The 20,074-nt window shown below is 45.6% G+C and overlaps 1 protein-coding gene across 7 annotated transcripts; it reads right to left on the reverse strand.

Moving 5' to 3' along the window:
• Positions 1-1,725: 1,725 nt before the first annotated feature.
• Positions 1,726-20,023, reverse strand: Ddx21-ps11 (DExD-box helicase 21, pseudogene 11). 7 transcript variants are annotated; one of them, XM_087559687.1, is made up of 11 exons: positions 18,422-20,022; positions 11,890-14,581; positions 11,611-11,751; positions 10,792-10,918; positions 9,621-9,774; positions 8,299-8,336; positions 6,863-7,675; positions 6,589-6,643; positions 2,904-3,064; positions 2,401-2,571; positions 1,726-2,237 (listed from the first exon to the last, which is right to left on the reverse strand). In XM_087559687.1, exon 1 carries the CDS (start codon positions 19,904-19,906, stop codon positions 18,425-18,427), a length of 1,482 nt encoding a protein of 493 aa, XP_087415813.1. In that variant the 5' UTR covers positions 19,907-20,022; the 3' UTR covers positions 1,726-2,237; positions 2,401-2,571; positions 2,904-3,064; positions 6,589-6,643; positions 6,863-7,675; positions 8,299-8,336; positions 9,621-9,774; positions 10,792-10,918; positions 11,611-11,751; positions 11,890-14,581; positions 18,422-18,424. The 7 variants fall into 7 exon arrangements, with proteins under 7 accessions (XP_087415813.1, XP_087415814.1, XP_087415810.1 ...); XM_087559688.1 differs by lacking the exons at positions 2,904-3,064; positions 18,422-20,022 and having other exon boundaries at positions 6,589-6,791; positions 6,863-7,070; positions 7,513-7,675; positions 11,890-12,091; positions 12,195-12,646; XM_087559684.1 differs by having other exon boundaries at positions 6,863-8,336.
• Between the last annotated feature and the right edge of the window lie 51 nt (positions 20,024-20,074).

The raw sequence follows: 20,074 nt of genomic DNA on the forward strand, positions 1-20,074 counted from the left end.
CTCACCTCACCCCATGATGTTTTGAAGTTCCCTGTTCACAAGGAAAAAGGTCCATGAGTTATTTCACCGAGAATCGTGAGAGCATCCATTTACTGGGCTGCAATTCTCCCAGGAAGAGTTTTCTCTTAGGAAGTGTTACTTACTGGATCTTGGCACCATCCAGCAGGCTGGGTTTGAGGTTTCTCTGCAGGTTCTTAGCTTGCTACCGAAGATTCCATTGGCTATTAATTGCACACTATATACTGCCCCTGACTTTGTGACTCTGGCTCTGGTCCTGGGGTTCCATATAATGTGTAAAACACTCACTGGACAAGCACTGTCGAGTCAGGGGCCAAACTCCTGGCCTATGTCAGCTTTGATAGACTTTTCTTTGTGGTGTAACCCGTGTGTGTCCTCTTGAGCAGCTCTCAGGTCAGTCTTAAGTGCATCTCAGGGTGTGAACTCAGGATGCAGGCTTAGGGTGACTTTGAGGTCCATGCTTAGCACCAGGAAATAGGCAGCAGAAGGGTTGAGTAAGAGGCCTGGCTTAGATGAATCCCAGAGTATCATTCTTGATAAGACTCCCGGACTGACAGGTTTATTTTGGCCTCTAAGAGCAGGAAATCCAAGGTTAAATATTTCCCTGATACACTATGGGAATGGTCAGAAGTTCAGGCCTAGGAATCTGGTCTCCTGTCCCTAGTCCAGCACATAGGTAGGAGGAGAATACATTCTTGCATGCCCTGTCTTTAACGTGAACAAAGACCATGTGGTTTCGGGAACCAAGACAGTTGCTTCATGATGCTTGTGACTTGCAAGAGAAAGAAGCAGCTAGAGCCAAGGTACAGATGGAGGCTGAGGCAGGCCCTGCTTTGGTTCTGCTTCAGTCAGAGCAAGAAAGCCCTTCAGTCCAGCTGTGTGGCTACATAGGTCATGATACCTGGCACTTGACCTCAGTGTGTGTCCTACTCTTCTGCTAGCTTGTCAGCCATCCTGTGTGGTACTCAACCAATCCTGTATATTCCAGAGACTTCCCCTATGCCCTTGGTGTGCCAGTTCCTATAAGGACAAGCTATCTTGTGGCTATTCTGTTGTGGTGCAAGATGTCACGTAAAGGACTTTCCTCTTGCGAGAATTGATTCATCTGGTTCCGGTCACATTCCTGACCTGAATCCTCCATACAGAGGCAGACGTGCTCTTCCAGACTGATAGCTGACACCTAGGCTGCTTTGGGCCATGAATTCAATCACACACTCCCTCCCGTGTTCCTCTTCCTTTCATTCTAGATGTAGAGGGTGGTGTGATGTCAGTATCTTCTGGAACCACCCACGACACCACCCTAGGGCCACTGTACTGCTCTGCTGCCCTGCACTGTTATTCTACTAATGGTGACCTCCTGTGGAGTTTGACAGAGAGCATGGCAGTCACAGCACTATGGGTCATGGAGGCTATGATATGGAAATAAGAGTCTCCCATGGGTCATTTCTGTGAATGGCAGCTCCCAAATTCTAGCGGGGGAATCCCTGAATGATTCTACGTAGGTGTAGTGTTGCTGAGTCCTGGACCTTTAAATAAATCTGTAAGATTCTCATGTCAGACACCTTGTCCTTGGATTCATTTCTGAGTGGTATCTGTACTGCTTTGAGCTGTGTGTTTCTGAATTTTGTAGGGGTGAATCTTGGAAATATCAGGCTCTGAGCTTTGTTTCCAGTCAAACAAGTTTTAAAAGGGCCAATAACCACAAAGGACAGAACTTCAGTTTTAATGGTAACTGTGAGGCCAGTCTATTTCCAGCCCCTTAAAGGGGTAAAAATCTTTCTTGGACTATATATCAAGTGAGATACCATCAGCACCCGACATGTCCAAAGTCAGGACTTGCAAAATTATACCAAGAAATGTATGAAAAAAGGCCTGTGGATACCTGGGCACAAGATTCCTGAACCTGCTATCCTGAACAGACAAAAGTTTCACAATCATAGTCCTGGTTGCAACAGCATCAGCCACAGGCTTCTACTGTGGAGTGGGGCCTTCTTCATGATCTAGGCTTCAGACGTAACCTTTGACCTGAGTCTGTCAGACCCTCTGTATGCTGGAAAGTCTAAGGAGACTTTGGTCCTTGCACCTTTATCCTGTGCACAAATGCTTTCAAATATTTCTTAAAGATGTGACTTGGCCTTAGATGGACCAGGCTTCTTGGATGCAGTCCATCTTCTAGGCCTGGGCTCATCAGGTAGAACAATCTCTTCAGTATCAAGAAGCTGAATGTGGAGAACAAAGCGAAGGAGACTGTGTAAATGGAGGGGATATTTTTTTCAGAAGATATGTTTCCAGCTCTTTCCCAATAGTTTTTGAACATACCAGACATCTTTGAACTCTACCAATGACTAAGAAAACCCTCATTGCCATTCCTGTCCCTCTAACCTGATGTCTGAAGAATCAGAAGCTCTGAAATGTTAGCCAAGGAGACATGCAGGAGCTGAAGGAGTCAGACAGGGAGCTTGTGTGTGCTCTATCCACTGTGTCAGCAGCAGCCTTTTTTTTGGAAAGAGTTGATTTCTGCCATGCTGCCTGTCCAGAGGCTTGCTAGACAACCTGTAGAAAATGACAGGGTTCGAGCACTCAGAAATTCTGCTGTTGGTTGCCCAGTTTTCTTCTGCATGGCCTGTACTAGGGAACAATATGACATCTCCAGGTCTTTGTTCTCCTCACTACAATGGGGTAAAAACTGGAAATATCCAGTCAGGGGTGTCCTCAAGTACACATCAAATGCCTGGTCACTTGTGGACAGACCATGACTGGGGATCAAGTTTTACAAAACTTTGAGAATGGGGTGAGCACAGAGAATATGAAGATCCTGGGTACTCAAAGGGAGAGAGACACAACTACACCTTCAGGGACCTACGCCGAGTTATAGAAAGCATCACCTGTTTTGTCAATGTACAGAAGACAGTCAAGGAGACCCACTGCACATCCTGTAGTAACATGACCAAGATTCCCCTTGGAGACTCAAAAGCTCAAGGTCTGCGACACAAATATAAACACATCCAGCGGTGAAGATGATGGACAAAGGGTTCTTTCTCCATAGCTGAAAAATGTCCAAATGGTACTTCTAAAGAATGACCACTCTACTGTGCACAGCCCAACAGTCATACAACAGAGTTTATATTTTAATGTTACTGTGTGCTCTCTATTTCCTGGTCTCATAGGAGCATCGTGAAGATATAGGGACACATTGCAGATATGCCACTGTCCAGAGTTTTCTTCGCAGAGCAGTACCTTGCTAAAGACACAAGCAGGGCTCTAATGACCCAAAACACTTCAGTAGACTTCTTATGCCTTTTGTGCAAATGTGGGGGAGGAGGGTAAAATAAATTTTCTGGGCACTTACTTAACAAACAAAGGGTCTAGATCACCTTATTACACTTGATAAAAGTCGCCTGGAATCTGCTCATCATGAACCAGAAGAGACTCTTTCCTCCAATGACTGACAGATCTCTACTCTCCACCAGGATTGGCTTATGAGGGCCCAAAGATGTCATTGCCATCCAAGGATGATCTACTTTCTGGAAAATGAATTCTCAGAGCTGGATGGAAGGTTTATACATGATGATAAATGTTGGGAAGAAGTCTGGAGGGATCACATGACTTGGTGATACCAAAAGCAGGGCTCAAAATGGAGGCACACAATGGTCTACAAAACAGTATCCGTTGAGAATCCTAACTCATCAACCAACCCATAAAGAGAAACTTATCACACACGAGACTGTGCCTTGATCAGAAGCAGTTTGGTCCAAGATGAAAATCTGTGAGAGAGTAGTGAGGAGCAAGCCAGCTAAGCGTCCAGTTCTCGTTCTGCACTGCCACCCACAGTAGAGCAGTGTACACACAAAGCTTGACCAGTGATTCCAGACTGTGGGTACCTGTCCTGCCTCACTCTGCTCAGGTACCTTGAACTCAGGAAATCCCCACAACTCACTCAGCTTCTACTTAGGGCATATGCCAGCCGACCCCTCATTGCAACATCTTCCAAACTTTGTAATGTACCAGATTATGGGAAGGCTGGTACTTCAAAAAAAGAACATGACATAGTCTTAGAGACAGCAAGGACACATGACAGATTAGGAGGATAAAACCCTAAAAGATGACAGTTACCTACAATAAAAGGATCATTTGTGACATCCAGTAGGACCATCTGTCTTTACGCGGTTGTGGGAATGCCAAAGGCTTTTAGTAGATTTGTCTTTCAGTACTGGAGTACAACTGTTTGGACTCTGCCTGGCTATGCCTGAGCCTAGCCTTTTAAAAAGGACTATTTAGGCTCCACACTAACAAATGAATTCTCCAAATCTTAAGCACCATCTTGAGCATCACACATTTGAACACATCACAGGGAATTAGATAGAATTTCACAGTTTTTTTTCTTTACTCTTGTCGGTCTCATGTCTACGAGTTTCCTTGACAATTAAGCCCATGACACAACATTACAAGTGGTCTTTTCAACTGCTTCTTGCAAGCTATGTTATACTGACTGCACATCAGACAATACAAGTGAGAGGGTCTTCACAACAACCATCTGAGAAAAATGACATAGTCTGCCTGCCTAAAGCAGCAGGGTCATTGCTAGGAACCAGAAGGAGACATCCCCAGGAAACACTGGCCAGATGCGACAGAGCCAATCTTGGTGGTTTGATAACTCATAGGGATGGAGCAGTGGTTCAGGAGTATAATGGCTTAGAAAAACAGCATTTACTGTTTTTGAATACATCTTGTATGTAGAGTTTTATGTTGATTTTCATGAATGTTCATATGTACCAAACAATAGTAAAAGCATTTAATGGCATTATGAAGAGCACATGGCATTTTAGGATGCAACCTCCAAAAAAAGTGGTAGTACCAAGCCAGATTGAGTCCACCCTTGAGACTGGGAAAGCTTAGAGTACAGCGTAGCATTCTGTGAACCCAGAGAGCATGGTTGCAGTGTAGCCACAATGTCAGCAAATGGAGGCACAGCAACATTAGAGACCACACTGACCTGTATCCCAGTGGCTGCCTATGTTAAACTCAGAGGATCCTGGGATTTCCAGGGATCAGAAAGAATCAGATATGTGATCCACGGATCTGTCTTGGGCCAGAAGAAATTGACAACCCTGCTCACATCTATGGGAGAAGGAGCCCACCTCTTCCCCGAGTTTTAAATAGACAGAACACTGCTATGAAGAGTATGGGGCGTTGCCTCTTTAGAGACATCCCAATGTCATTGCTTCATGTCCCGAGAGGATATGTTGCTCACAAAGGTCAGCTTGCAGTCATGGTCTCCCTCTATTTTGGTCTTAATAGCTAAATTCTCTGAGGATCATCATGAGAGGATCTGTCACCTCTGCATTCCCTTCAAGTGCCAGCTCATCATCTGGACCTCAGAGAATTGGGAGATGGATTAAGTGCTCTAAATAGTTTGGAGGTGAGATCTGGGCCAGGTCCGGAAAGAATGGGGTGTGAGTTACTGCCTTTTGCAATGGATGGAATTGCTGCTTTGGCTCACCTCAAAAGGCCAAGGACATGACGGAGAAGGTGTGAAGACTTACATGGTGGAGAGATATCCTGAGATATCATTCCCTTGTCTACTATACAGGGAAACCATACAGAAGGAAGAAGATGTCCACACGGCTCACAGTAAAGCCTGCTGTGACAGGCCTAGTTGTGAAGTGAAGTGGGCTCATTCTAGAGTTGTTAGGACACTGGGCATGGCCGACATCTGCCCATGTTACACAAGAACGAAGCCTGATGTGACAAGTCTAAATGTGCAGCAAAGCAGGCTTACTCTAGAATTGTTAGGACACTGGGCATGACCAAGAACTTTCCCTGTTACACAAAGAGAGTGCTATGAGTTGGAAGATATGGAAATTGTGTCAAGGTGATGGCTTTGAGAATGACTGAAATGGCTGTGTCTGGGGAGGAGACTGTTTTACAAAATAAGCCAAGAGGAAGGAATGATCCTGAGTCTGTGGCCTGTCAAGCAGGGATTCAAATGTGGCCCTTTCCTGTGAGACTTGATGAGTTTCACTGTTGTTGGGGCAGTCACTGTCAGGAGAGACCTCAGAAGGGCCTTGGTTTCCCCTTCACACAAGGACACAGTGTATTACTTAACTCAGTCATGGACAGACATGGGTACATTTACCAAGACACAACCAATACGCTGTCCTTCCATATATCAATAATTTAGAATCATTGAGTTGTTATTCTAGTCAGTATCTAACTCACACCTACATCACATAGGATAAAGATGTACAGGGAACATCCCTTACAACAGTTGCAGGGAGAGTGGTGGCTCTTGTCATTTGCAACAATGTTTCCAACCTCACTTGCTTACGATGTGGTACAATCAAAGACTCAGCTCTAATTACAGGGACCTCAGACTGCTCGTAACAGTTTCTTTTTACATGAAATAGATACATGCCCTCCATGCCTCCTGAGAACAGAACCTCAGGACATCAGCTATGTGTGGTATGAGAGGCAGGACTGAGCTCCACTTTGTACCCTCTCCTCTCAGAGTTGTTTGGAATCCCAGTATCTCAGCAGCAAAGACTAGGTTTCCTAAGATGATCATCTTACCTGCATCTAATAGATGAGGTCCATAGTGATGGTCCATTCTGATTGCAAGGGGAGACTATGGAAAGACCATAAGAATGGCAATCTCAATCTTGTCCTTCAGATTTGTGGAGAACCTCTGAGAGCCTCATGTCAACAATCATCCTAACTGTAACACCTTCACTCATCTTCTGGGAGGTAGGACTATATAGATTTGTTAGTGATGCCTAGAAGACAGAATTGGAAGCGTTATGGTGTTAGCCCTCAGACCCGTTTCCTTCTGTGGACTCCCTTCTACCTTGTTGTCCTCATCTCAGAGGCACATTGATCCTTGAACAGGTTGTTGGTTATTTACAGTAGATGGAGGTCCCAGGGAGAAGTCACGTGTTTTTCAAAGCATCAGTTGTCTATCTCAAACTCTCTGTCACAGTCAGAGCTTGGCCTTCACTCTTTTGACGCTTACTCCAACTTCTTCACTGAGTGCAGCACACTAGAATAGGCATGACCTTTGGAGAGATGTGGTATATTAAATGTTAAAGGTGGAGATGGAAGACAGAAAACCCAACATGGGTCAAGATCATGTGAGAAAATCCCGCCCTTTGCTTTCTGGACTCCCACCTTCTACAGAAGTTGTGAATGATACTAACAAGAAAGGAATGAAAACAAGTCCTGTTCTAAGTTTTAAGTTCCTTCTCACCACTGAGTTAAGATTGGGTTACTGGCTTGGACTTCTCACAGGATAATAAGAGCACATTGTGTATGGACTCTGGGTACCCTTGTGTGGTCTTACACATCATAAAATGTTACAGAAGGAATGTCTTACCCATAGAAAGTTCTGGCAAAATAAAGGTAGAAAGAACAGTGGCAAATAAAGTACTATGCTAAGAGTCGATATGACTTAACATTAGAGAACTAAGCTGAGAGATTGAGGATCTCCAAATCTACAACCAAGACAACTCCAGTAGACAGAGAAGATTGTGTTGTTGCGACGGGTATCCAAAGAAGGAGAACAGCACATCTGTGGGCCAATGCCTAGGCTCCTACTCCCGAGTCCAGTCAAGTATTTCTCCAGCATGTACTGGCACAGCCTCAGATCCTTCAGGTTCTTCACCTACAAAAGCTTTTCCAATAATAGGTAGTAGAGTTCAGTTACTAGGTCCTTTATGAGTTTGAGAAAGACCTCACTTGAGTTAAACTTTGACCTCCACAGGCTCTCCAGGAAATATACATGCTACCTGCCCCCACATGCATGGACACACACACACACACACAGAGGGAGAGAGAGGATGGGGAGGGAGGGAGAGAGAGATAGAGGGGGGGTAGGTAGAGGGAGAGGAAGAGAGAGACAGAGAAAGAGAGACAGAGATAGAGCAAGGGAGAGACAGATGTATAGACAGACAAAGAGGCAGCTAGGCAGTAAGAAAGAGAACAGGAGAGAGTCAGAAACAGATGCCAAGAATGAGAAAAAGACGGAACAAAAGATATAAAAACAGAGAAGAGAGAGAAGAGACAGACTACAGACAGGATGTAGGGGAGAGTGAATAGGTAAATGAGAAATATGTGAATAATTTAAAATGCTTTGCAGGGCTACATGTTCTCAGTGCCCACACCATCTGTTTAAATTAGGGTAAGGTGTATAAGCATCATACATACCTAGTAGCACTGATTTGGACTTACTCAAAGAAGCACAATCTAGCTGCCATAAATGCCATGAAAGCCCGACAAGTTGCTAACCTTTATTGGTGGGAGGGGCTCCACAACTGTCAAACGACCTGGCAGAGGAAACAGAAAAAGAAAAAGATCAACCTGAAGGCCAACAAGTCTGCTGTGAAATTTTTATCTCTGCCTAGAAAGTACTAGTCAATGACACAGTACATACATCATAGTGTTGAGCTGATGGCTGAATGGAAACACTGTCAGGTATAATATGGGGAGAAACTGAGAAGGCCAGAAAGGACACTCTACAAGATGTCAGCTTTGACCCTAGGTAAAATGAGAAGCTAAAGCCTCTAGTTACAAGTCTGACAGTTTTCAATGTTGAGCGGCGAGGTGGCCACTGGGAGAAATTCATGATCTTTATTTATAACTGTCAATTAGTACAGGAAAAGTGACCTGGAGGGAGAGTCTTCACAAAGGAATCCTCTAGATGACGTTCTCCTGTGAGCAAGTCTGTAGAGAATCGATTTCATGATCTTAAATGACATGGGAAGTAACAAGAACTTTAGCAGTGCTATTCCCTAGGCTTAGGGAAAGACTTCATAAGAGCAGAGGCCTTTAGATGAGCACTAGCAAGCAAGCCTACATGCATGCATTAATTTCTCTACACTCCTGCCTGTGGATAGAACATGGGTAGCCCCTTTATAGTGCCTTGGCTACACTGTGCTAATGCAGTATACCAGGAAGTGTTAAGTCACTGGATTGAAATGAAACTAAGAATATTTTGTTTCAGATAATCACACTGACACTTAAAAACAACAACTCAGACAACAGTGGAAGTTATCTGGTGGTTCTCTTAGTCAGTCAAATTTATCAAACAGTAGCTCCCAACTCCTGCTCGGTGGGACCAGGTGGGCATGGCTTCACTCCCTATGAATGTCTGATCTCCATTCGTATTCTAAGAACCGCATTCAGGGTGTCCTCTCAAGGGTTAGAGAGACTCTGTCAGTGCCTGTCATATGTCAGATGACAGCAGAGAGGAGTTCTCAGAACTCTGAACATCTCTCCACTAATGACCTTCTAGGAAGTACCAATAATGTCAAGAGGCATTCTGATAATAAGCTCATTGCTTCCCCTGTGCCACCATGTCCCTGAGAGACAATTAGTGAGCAGCATCCTTCCTAAAGCATGGGGGGAGAGCAAGAGAAGAAGGCACTCTGCAACAGTTGGATACACAGATTTCCCACATTTAAGGAATAACCAATAACACAAAACGCCATCACATGTGCTCTTGGACCTTTTCCAAGCCCTAACCAGCAGAGGAATTCTAGATCTTGGCACTGAAATGGATGACCTATATGACACTTGATGGTGGCAACCAGGGAAGGGAGGGGCCATACCATGTTGACCAGATATCCACACTGCAGATGCTTGTGACGATGCAGATGAGGTTGCTTGACACATTGTTGGTGCCCTCCTGTCTGCAGACACAGGCTTATGTTTGGCCTCCCTGGTAGCCACATTGAGCAACTTCTTGTGGGAAAGCACCAGGATCTGCAAGGGACAATTGAGAGTATGGAATACCATGGGATGATAAGGACAGAGTCCCCACTACTTCTTCACATAATGACAATGTACTGGGACACTGGAGAAAAGATGTGTAAATAAACGAGAGGGTGAGCATCCCAGGAAGACAGTCACAGGGATCAAGTGCCCAGAAGTAGAGGACAGCAGAGGGTGTGTATATGGTAGATCTTTAGAGGATATTCCCATGTTCCTACACAATCAGGTCAGTTCTGGTATTGAGTATTTAGTTCTAGTATTTAGAAAAGAATCAGAAAAGATTTAATCAAAGAAAAGTGTTTTTCTGTGCTGATAACTAATCACAAATTCTACGGTGCTGAAGGATACAGGGATGACTGTGTCCAGTGGCCCCATCTTGTGCTGCTTCTAGGCATTACAGAAGACCAGCTATTCAACACACTGTGTTAGTCAGATTCCCGTTTTACAGCACTAAGCACCCTTTATAGAAAAGGAAGCTGGATCCCAGAAGTCATCAGAGTGGGAGAACGTTCCTGAAGTGGTAGGCAGGACTGCAAACTGACCAGTGAATATCGGAGTGTTCAGGGAGAGCATTCATAACCTATGATGTTCAAAGAGTGAGGAGAAATCGGACCACACCAACGACCCTGAAGTGTCTGTTCATGGGACACGCCACCCAGGGAGCCCTCAGTCTCTATCAGCACTTCAGGGCTCTATTCATCCTAGGCCTACTAATTTGATGCTGGAACTAAAGGAACTTTGGGAAGTGGGTTGAGATCAATCACATAGTGAAAAATCCACATGGGACCTCCCCATCTTCCTTTCCCTGGACTTTCCTTTGAAGTGTAGACACGGTCCTCTGTGAGACAGAATGTTCCAGGAGATTGAAAAGTGTATTTTTTCACATATTGAACTAGATTTTTAAATCAATAGCAGCAGTAGCTACAATTGTAGTTCAAAATCAGAGGTCAAGCGGTTTTGCCTTCACTGAGAGATCAGGTCCAGACTTTCAGGTCAGACTCTGCTCACCAGTGACAAACGGAAGGACTTTGGTGCACAGCCTCGGGATTTGGGCTCCAGGCTGTGTTGCCTCAGTCAGAAAAGCATCATGGCCCTCGACTGCTTCATTGGATGTCAGAGTCATAGTTGGTGATATCTAAAAAGAGGACAGGGACAGAATGTAAGAGAACACAGGATTTGGCTAGGTCATTCGACCTGTAACAACCCAGTGTGTTATTTGTATAGCTAAGAAAATTCCTGGACAGTAAGAGGGTGTGCTGAGGGAGACTGAGTGTCTGCATGGGAGATAAAGCCAACTACAGTGCTGGTGTACAACCGAGGTTCAGGATTACCTCTGGTGACAGTTTTTATCTGCACTCCTTACCGGCTTAGAAACTGACATGCAAAATCAACGATGGTTAGCCACATGCAGCAACATGGCTGTTGTTTCTGGGATTCCTACACTGTCTCTCTATCAGGATGGCCTCCTCACCTTCTGACAATCCCACCACCAGCAGTAGTGCACACTTCAGGCCTTTGGCAGGTAGCAATACCCAACACTCCCAGGGTCTGTGATGTGCGTGGAGAACAGCATTTCATTAAGAGATGAAACACAATAAATGTCCTTTTAGGGTGTCCATAAATATCTATGACAGTATCACAGACACTTGTCAGGTCTTGATGGCTGCCTGTCACATGGCTGCCATTGCCTTCCTTCTCATGCCTTCTTTCTCTCCAGGCTCAGCTCGACAGAGCTGTCTTCTCAGGGACAGTGTTTCCCAACAACCTGTACAAGGATGGGAACTGACAGTTTTATTACTGTTTTTACCTGTTTTGATGCAGACTTACCTCACCACCTCTGTCTTCCTGGATGTCCTGGACTCTGCCAGAGTGTCAGCTCCTTGGGCACAGCTTGTTTGTCACACTAATGCCACTGGGATCTGGCTTCTCCTGAGAGCCTTACACGTCACAATGCTTACTGAATGGCAACTGACAAAAGGACAGATGACACCAATTCACATAGACAGTTTACAAGCTGTGCTCACATCTACAGTGAATCTACATCCTTACTATTTGTGGGTAAAAATGACAGGACTGTGGAGAGAGTAATGGCTTCCATGATAGTACCTGAGGACTGGAGCCGGCAAAGTCCAGGACGTGAGGAACAGGTTGCATAGCAAAAACGTGGAACCCAGCTTTCTCAGACATCCCACAATTTGAACACCATCCCAAGTAAAAGCAGTGGTAGTGGTCAATGGTCCAGAGCCAGTGACTGACCTACAAGAGGCCTTCCTCTGTGCTCTTCAAGTCTCAGGACTGGGAAGCAAGGCTGGGGAAGATCAGGGAGAAGTTGTTGTCATTGGCTAGCAGGGCTGTCACTAGGAAGACACCAGAATAGAATGAAGGTCTGAACAGGGCCTCAGGGATTGTACCATGTAGCTTCCAGGTACAGTTGTGGCCCCACATCACTTTTGCCTGCAGCCTCCCACGGTCACATTCCTCCTCTGCTTTCTGTTTCCTTGGTGACAGAAGGCTAGGTCTCCTACATGCACAACCATCATATGAGCTTGAAGGGCAGAACAACCTTGTCAAGGATACATGGGCTTAAAGAGGAGATGGTGACAACATTGCAGCTTGAACTGAAGGCAAACAGATCCAGCTACACTGTTCATGTCCAAGTTCACTCATACAGGCATTAGAGTGTTCAGCAGCCTCCCTTGTCTTCGGGCTCCACATCATGGCACCCTGTGTTCTATATGTACTCGGGCGTTCCTCTTGTATCTTTTTGTCCTAATGAGGACAAACTTCATTCCTTAGACCCCAGAGTCCATCCAATGTACTGTACATTCTCGCACACTGAAGTCCTCCAGAGCGTGATTCTGGACAGAATTCCTGGAGAGGCCTCAGAAATCTCTGTACAGTCTTGGCTTCTGATCACCAGAATATTAATTTGATTGGATCAGAGTTCCAAATATCTGTTTTCTTCTCTTGACTCAGTTGAAGAGTACGGGAACACAGAATTAGCAGAGTGTTCCAGGCTTTTTAAGAAGTCTGTAGGAGCTAACCTGTTCAAGCTCCCTTAAAAGACAATGACAATGGGAAGGAGGAGGCCTCCTTGGCTTTCCTGTCTGCAGGGTTTCTCAACAGGGTTTCTCAGGAGTGACCTTCACTGATAAAGGTTATGTTTGGTTTAGCAGGAGGTGACCCTTGGGGCTCCTGATGGGGTTACAGGTCACCAGAACACCTGTCTCTTTGTCCATCATAACTTTTGGCCTCTAGTGGTTTGGCAGTGTCCCTTGCTCTCAGGAAGTGTTCTAGTACTTGCAGACAGCATGTTTCACAGTGATTCAGGCCTTTGATGTTCTCTTTCAAACTGGGTGCCCTTCAAGAGTTCAACATATGTGCATGCTCTGGGCCTCTTCCTTCCTGATGAAATTCTCTACTCAGGAAAGATTCTGGTACAGGCAGACATACTATTTCACAGTCTTTCGAGCTCAGAGGTTCTCTCAGAAAAAGCATGACTTTTAAGTGGTCGGGATATATACACTATTTTTCTCATTTGGGCACCAATGTCCACATGGACAAGACTATTTCATTTCCTGGGTAATTACACAGAGTGAGGGATCTTTCAGTGTACCCCAGAAACTTACTACTCCCCTCTTCTGGTCAGATGCATCGTCCATCCAAACCTGGTGGATTCCTGCGTGCTGGTGTTGACTCATATCCAGAAGGAACACTCAGCTCTCACCCTTGCAGTCCACCTCCTTTGAGGCCTGAGCCTCAGTATTAAAAGGGGACTCATTTTTTTGCATCCAGCATCCTACTCTCATAGTCCTCATGTCCTTAGTGTTCCCGCAGCGACATTAGCACAGTGTTGGGGCAGGCAGGTTGGTTCACATGGAGGTAGGGGAATCCTCACATCATTGTTAAGGGCAGAATGGCACTGTTAGGTAGTCTATTGGCTCAAGTGCTTCTGCCGTAGATATGGACAAACACAGCTGCTCAGCCCATCCTGCAGCTGTCACAGGATCTTCCAGAGACTGTCCATCCTGAAGGTCCATACGGACAAATGAGGACATGGAGGTCCAGATCGACTTTTCAAATGTGTTCCATGAATTGCAGAACAAGATTCGATCAGAGCATGGGAAGGAAAGGTCTTCATGTGGATAGGAGATAGAAGGAATTGGAGAATGAAGATAAACGAGGACCAGCTCATGTATCCTATCAGAATGAGTGTTATTTGCTCTTGAGGTACAGGGATCGAAGGCTACTGCTCACGTCTTCTTGCCTGGTTTCAGATGGTTTGGGTGGCTACCAAAGAGGCCCTGTTCTTGTGAATCAAGTTTGTGTGGAGAATCCTCTATCATTATGTACATACCTCATTAGGGGATAGGATGTTGTTTTACTGTTTGGGCGTACGGAACTAAAGTGTGGGAACCAGTCTCTCCCTGGTCTACAGATGCTGGTGTCCATTCTTGGCAGATGCTCCACAGTGATACAGGAATGACAGAGCTGAGGCCCTTGGTGTTCTTCTGAGCTGCAGGGAGACTTTGAGGGGGCCCATTAGATAGTTGACCATTGTTCCTCTGCCAGGCATAGATCATCACTATAGATTCCATATGGACACTTGTCCCTGAGAACAGCAGTCTCTCATTTTTTCTGCATACCTTGCTCAGGTAGGAGGATTTTAGTTTGTGTTTTCAGTCCAGTGTTGCTAATTTGAGTTGGGATCCTTAGCAACAATGAGCCACTTTCCTTGGATCCTCAGGAATCCATGACTGTCCTGGCCTCAAATGCACCATTATCTGCAGGAAGGAAGCTGAAGGAGGGAAAGAAATTAGTTGTGAGGGTGACTTAAACCCAGGTCCCCAGGACAATGGCAGAATCATCCTTTCTCAGAACCTCCGACTGAATGAGACCTCCCTTTGTAGATTATAACTAGGGGAACTGCAAAAGCACTCAGGAGGGAAGGACACTAGAGCAAGTACAGAGAAGGGAGAAGTTATGGATCCTTTCCCATTTCCTGAATGACTAAAGACTGCACTTGAGAGAGCCAGAGGCCATGAAGAACTGCTAGGGCCATTGACTGCTGGATGTCAGCATGTTGTGTATCAGGAAGCTAATGGATCAGCATGTCCTTTAGGGTGAGAGGGAAGAGTCCACATGTGTTGTTGGGCTTTGTCTCATGCTGACTCTGGGATACAGAGAGTGCAGACACTCTATGTGCTGTCTGAAGTTAGGTTCCAGAGGGACTCTATTGACCATCATCTGCAGATAAACACAGCAGCTACAAATCCTAGAACTTAAACAAATGGAGGATAGAATTGATGAGGAGATGGTGAGTGGCTGAGACACCTAATAGATACCCGAGTGAAAGTGTGACATAAGACAAATTCAAGTTTTCCACAGATCCAAGTGACAGGACAAGTGCACACCCTGATGTGACTGACATGCCAGAAAGGGATTGCCCCTCCCCATATGGGTTGGACACTTTCCTGGAAATTTGGTCAACTTTAGGCCATTGGGATGGAAATATTTGTTTACATTATGCCACTGTCAGATTGTCCACTGCATTTATAGTACCTTTTCATGATTAATGACTAAGTGTGTAGGGATGTATGGATGGTAGCTCATCTGGCAGTAGGAAAGAGGTCAAGGAAATCATTGTGAAGAAGCCAGTAAAGAGCACCAGTCATGACCTCTATTCTTGTTTCTGCCTCTAAATATCTACCTTCAGTTACTATGACTTCCCTCATAACAGTTACATACATCAGTTTTAAGTTACACAACAGTTTCCTCCACAGCCAAGCAAGACCCGCTGCTCTCTGTTCCTGGCAGCAATGAAGACAAAAACATTTGGTGAACACTTGTTGGACTGTGGCTCCAGCTCAGGGCAGCCTATTCCCAGAAGACTCATAGTAGCTTCCTAACTTACTGAAAATTCTCAGCTGGAGAAATCTAAGGAGACCAGGGATAGATGGTGAAACGTGAGAGAAAAAGCCAAGTCAGTATAACTGGCCGCTTTTCAGCTATACTTTAGAGTAGAAAGATATTCCTGTAACACTGAAAATGTTGTCTCGAGGTTATGGAGCCTTTGATTTGGATAGGAAGGGTGTGCATGCACACACACACACACACACACACACACACACACACACACACACACACACACAGATCCATAGAGGTGCCTGGTGACACTTTTTACTTAGAACCATCACTGAGTTTGAAACACCTACAGGTGCATGTGAAGGAAGGTCGGGGCCTCTAGACTCTGGGATGCCACCATGAGCCCCATTTCTATTTGACTCTGTTCTTCCCACTGTTCTCTTCACTATCTTGTCCTTTCCAATCCTCAGGACTCAGGAGAGTGCACCCCTCAGGTCTTTTCCATGTGTGGACCTTCAAGACTGCGAGAGCCTGAAAGTCAAGAGGAATTTCAGGAGTTTTCACCTAAAGGAGAAACTTACAGTTTATTCTTAAGTGACTCAAAACACTGCACTATCAGAAAAAGACAACATCATATGCATCATATACAGAGATTGATGCTGGCTGTAGGTCACACAGCTTCCGCCATGGCCCTCTGTGCCTTCTATTAGTTTCTTCCAGGGTCTCTCCTGCTGTAACTCTCACAAAAGTGTCTCTTCTGATGCCCTGGACTACCATGCATGCTCTTTGGTCTCTTACCAAGTTAGTTGTTTTCATGCAGAACTACACCATCATTTTTGTCTTCCCTATTTTCCTGGATTCTGCCAGGTTGTCTGCTGCTTGGGGACAGATAGGTCTTCAGGCCTAAAGATCCCTGGACTCAGCAGTGAGTGAAGGCTTGGGACAGAGCACGTTTTTATTCAATGACTTCTGACTGGATAACTGATCATAGCATGACACAGAGTAAACCTAGAGCACAGGATTGAATCTCAGATCTCATTTTGACACTGGAAGACTTGTTCCAGTTAGGAAAGAATGACGTGAGGCCTATGAAAGAAGACTTAACTCTAGCAATGAACTGGACACACAGATGCTGTAGGGGAAGAACTTGAACAGGCTCCGCCCAGAATGCAAAGAGCAAGCTGGATGGCTAGGACACTGAACCCTAACCATGACGAAGAGCCCACACCCCATGGAGCCAAAATCCCATGGAAATGCAGGGACATATGTCATGAGGCTAACCTCTGACAAATGAGGAGAGTCCCAGCTCTAGGCTCTTCAGATGTGGAAGAGGACTGAGTGTCAGAAAGATGGCAAATGCTTAGGGAGCAACCCTTCTAGTTTCCCAGGCTTAGCCGCTTTGAGGTTCACTCACAAGTTTTGCATCTTTCTTGGACACAGTGAGAGAGATGTGCTGGGTGCCTACTCTTATCCTTCCCACAGGAGAGCAGGTCACACAGGCTGAGTGATCTCCATGATAGAAGCACTGTGTTTTGTTCTCTAAACCTCAGTGTGGGGTCCTTCAGCTCAGCACTGAGACTCACACCAGACATGGTAGACAGAAGTCTGGACTTTCCAAAGCTGGAGCACTTTTGGAATATGGTGCACAATCACATCCTGGAGGCACTTAAGCTCTCACCTCTGAAGCCCACTTCCCATGTCCCTCAAGTCTGCTGCTGTCTGCTGCATACAGTGCCCCAAGCCTACCACAGTAGATTCTCAAGAGGAAGGCTAGTTCAAGGAAATTCGAGCTTTAGAGTGAGACTGCAGTGAGCTTGGTTTCTATGAGATACTGGGAAGGTGTGTCCTAGGTATGTAGCACATGTGGGAACGTGAACAGAAGTCACTTTGAATGCCCAGTGGCCTGACCAGGAGCTGACCAAGCCAGCACATGCACAGAATGCCTAGCGAAAGCAGCAAGAACAGAGCTATGGAGGGAAACTTCCCATTTCTGCTCCTTGTGAACTTTGGAGCAGGTATTTGTTGTACTAACAGGGAGCATAGGTCTCCTTGTTGGTAGCATAGCAAATGATTGGAGGAAAAGAAACCTAGGAGCCCACAGGTCAGTGTCCCGGGACATTCAGTTTGAGGTTTAGTTGCCTGGAGCCTGGTAGGAAGGAAGATCCCCTACCAGCTATTCAGCCCTGGTTAGTAGATGGTAAGAAAGACTAGCATGACACTGTACGACCAGTCTCTGAATGCCAGATTGGAACTTCTGGTGACACTGACCCCTCTCTGCTGCATGAAGGATACATAAGAACTGGGTATCCACAGCTGAATCCCAATGTATTCATTCAAGCAGCATTGTCAGACCTCACAGGACTCAGTACACTCCACCTGTCCAGTTCAATTGTAGGGAGACATGGAGGTGGCCCCTTAGTACTTTGACCACTGTCACTCTGCCAGGCACTAGGTCCCCAAGCAGAGTCTCTATCTGAATATGTTCCCCATAGAGAACAGCCTTATATGCCCCCTTTCAGACTGGCTGTACCCACAATCACTTGCTGATTATAGCTAGTTCGTTTACATCAGCACCACCTAGGCATTCTCCAAAAATATTTCTTCCTCAGATGGTACGGAAATGAGCAGGGTTTTATCCAGCTGGAGTAGACATACTTCTCCCCAACCCAAGAGACCCCATGTATACTCTTCTGATATTTCCAGTGAGAATACATGAATAAAGACAGAGACAATAAAATTCAGAGTGGAGATGCACCCTCCCACATTAGCTTACCTTTTATATGGTACTGCTTGCTGCCTTTTTCAGGGGGGCCACTCTCTTGGAGGATCTATGCTGGGTTTTTTTCTTTGGAGCCCTCGGGAGGCAGCAAAGTCTTGAAAAACAGTCCCTGATTCCTTTGCGGAGTCTCTTAAACCATCCCATCCTCTGAGGGGGAGATGACGTATTCATCTCAATGTCTTGCTTAGGTGGCAGGATTATTTCAACTTCCGACATGTTGTTGCAGACGCACGGGCAAGCCACAGGTGTTGAGTGGAGGGCACGGGTAGAAGTGCTTCTCTCCTTCTTAGGATAGTATACCGCAATGGGAGGCATGGAGACACACCTGCTCATCTTGAGTCCTGATAGAATCAGGTCAAGAGGATTCTGTTCTCTTGAGGGAGGTCTGTGGTGGAGGCCAAAGATGGGCTCACTGGCCCTTCTCCTGAGAGGAAGGCCAAAGACAGAGGGATGTGCTGGTGATGGGGGTGGCGGAGGGCACGGATCCCTAGGCTTGGCTGGAGTGATATATCCAACATCAAACCCTTTGCTTACATGATCTTTTAAGCTCAAATATGCCCCCATTGGTTCATCGTATCTTTTCTTTTGGAGGGATTCCAAGATGTCCTTGGCTTTATACCCCATTGCACAGAGCATTTCTATAATTTTGTAATCTGGGTCAGTCTTGGGCAGGATTTTAAACTCACATTTCTTGATCCATGGGTGATTTTCAATTTCCTCTACAGAGGGCCTCATACCTGGGGAAACTCTCAGAATTTGATGTATCAGGTTTTCGAGTTGCCCAGACAGGTGAGTAGGAATGGTATAGGTCCCCGTTGTAATCCTTTCCTCAACATCATTGATGGTCTTTCCTCTGAAGGGTAAGTAGCCAGTGGTAAAGAAATAGAGCACCACCCCCAAACTCCACACATCAGAACTCTTGCCATCATATGGCTCCCTTAATACCAGTTCTGGGGCATTAAAGTCCCTGGTTCCACATTGCCTACTCAGTAATGTACCAGGTTTGCATTTGATGGCCTGGCCAAAGTCGATCAGCTTAATATTGCCCTCTCCATCTATCAGTATATTCTGTGGCTTGATGTCGCGATGGACAATATCCAGGCTATGGCAATATCTTATGGCAGATACGACCTGTCCGAACATTTTCTTCGCCTTTTCTTCTGGCAATGGGCCCTCCTCACTTATTAGTTTTCCTAAGTTGCCTCCTGGAGCATATTGTAATATAAAATGAACTCCGGTCCCTGTGATCAGGACCTCATATAAAGAAATTATATTCGGATGGTTCAATGACTCCAATGTGGTCATTTCAGACAGGATCCCCCTGATGGTGTCCTTGCTGATCTCTACCGTTTTGATGGCAACCAGGGCCTGCGTTCTCCGGTGCCAGGCCAATCTCACCCTGCCATATGAACCCTGTCCAAGAAAGAAAACCACCCTATACTGACTGCCCAAAGTCTTCTTAATAGAAGTGATGTCCATTCCCTTTGATCTGGTGAACACAAGTTGTGAGGTACAATAACCTGTCAACTAACAAAATACAAAGCTATCAAGGAGTCCCACAGGTCAACATTAACCGGCTCCCCGGTCCTTATGGACAAATTCAACAGGCTGGTCCACTGTCTTATACAGAGGACACTCATTCTTACA

The sequence above is a fragment of the Rattus norvegicus genome, chromosome 7 (genome assembly GCF_021556685.1).
Source record: "Rattus norvegicus strain SHRSP/BbbUtx chromosome 7, alternate assembly SHRSP_T2T, whole genome shotgun sequence".
Taxonomy (NCBI): domain Eukaryota; kingdom Metazoa; phylum Chordata; class Mammalia; order Rodentia; family Muridae; genus Rattus; species Rattus norvegicus.

What these genes read in the sequence shown, in the direction of transcription:
- Ddx21-ps11 (XM_087559683.1), bottom strand. Translation starts at nt 19,906, where the DNA reads ATGGACATCACTTCTATTAAGAAGACTTTGGGCAGTCAGTATAGGGTG.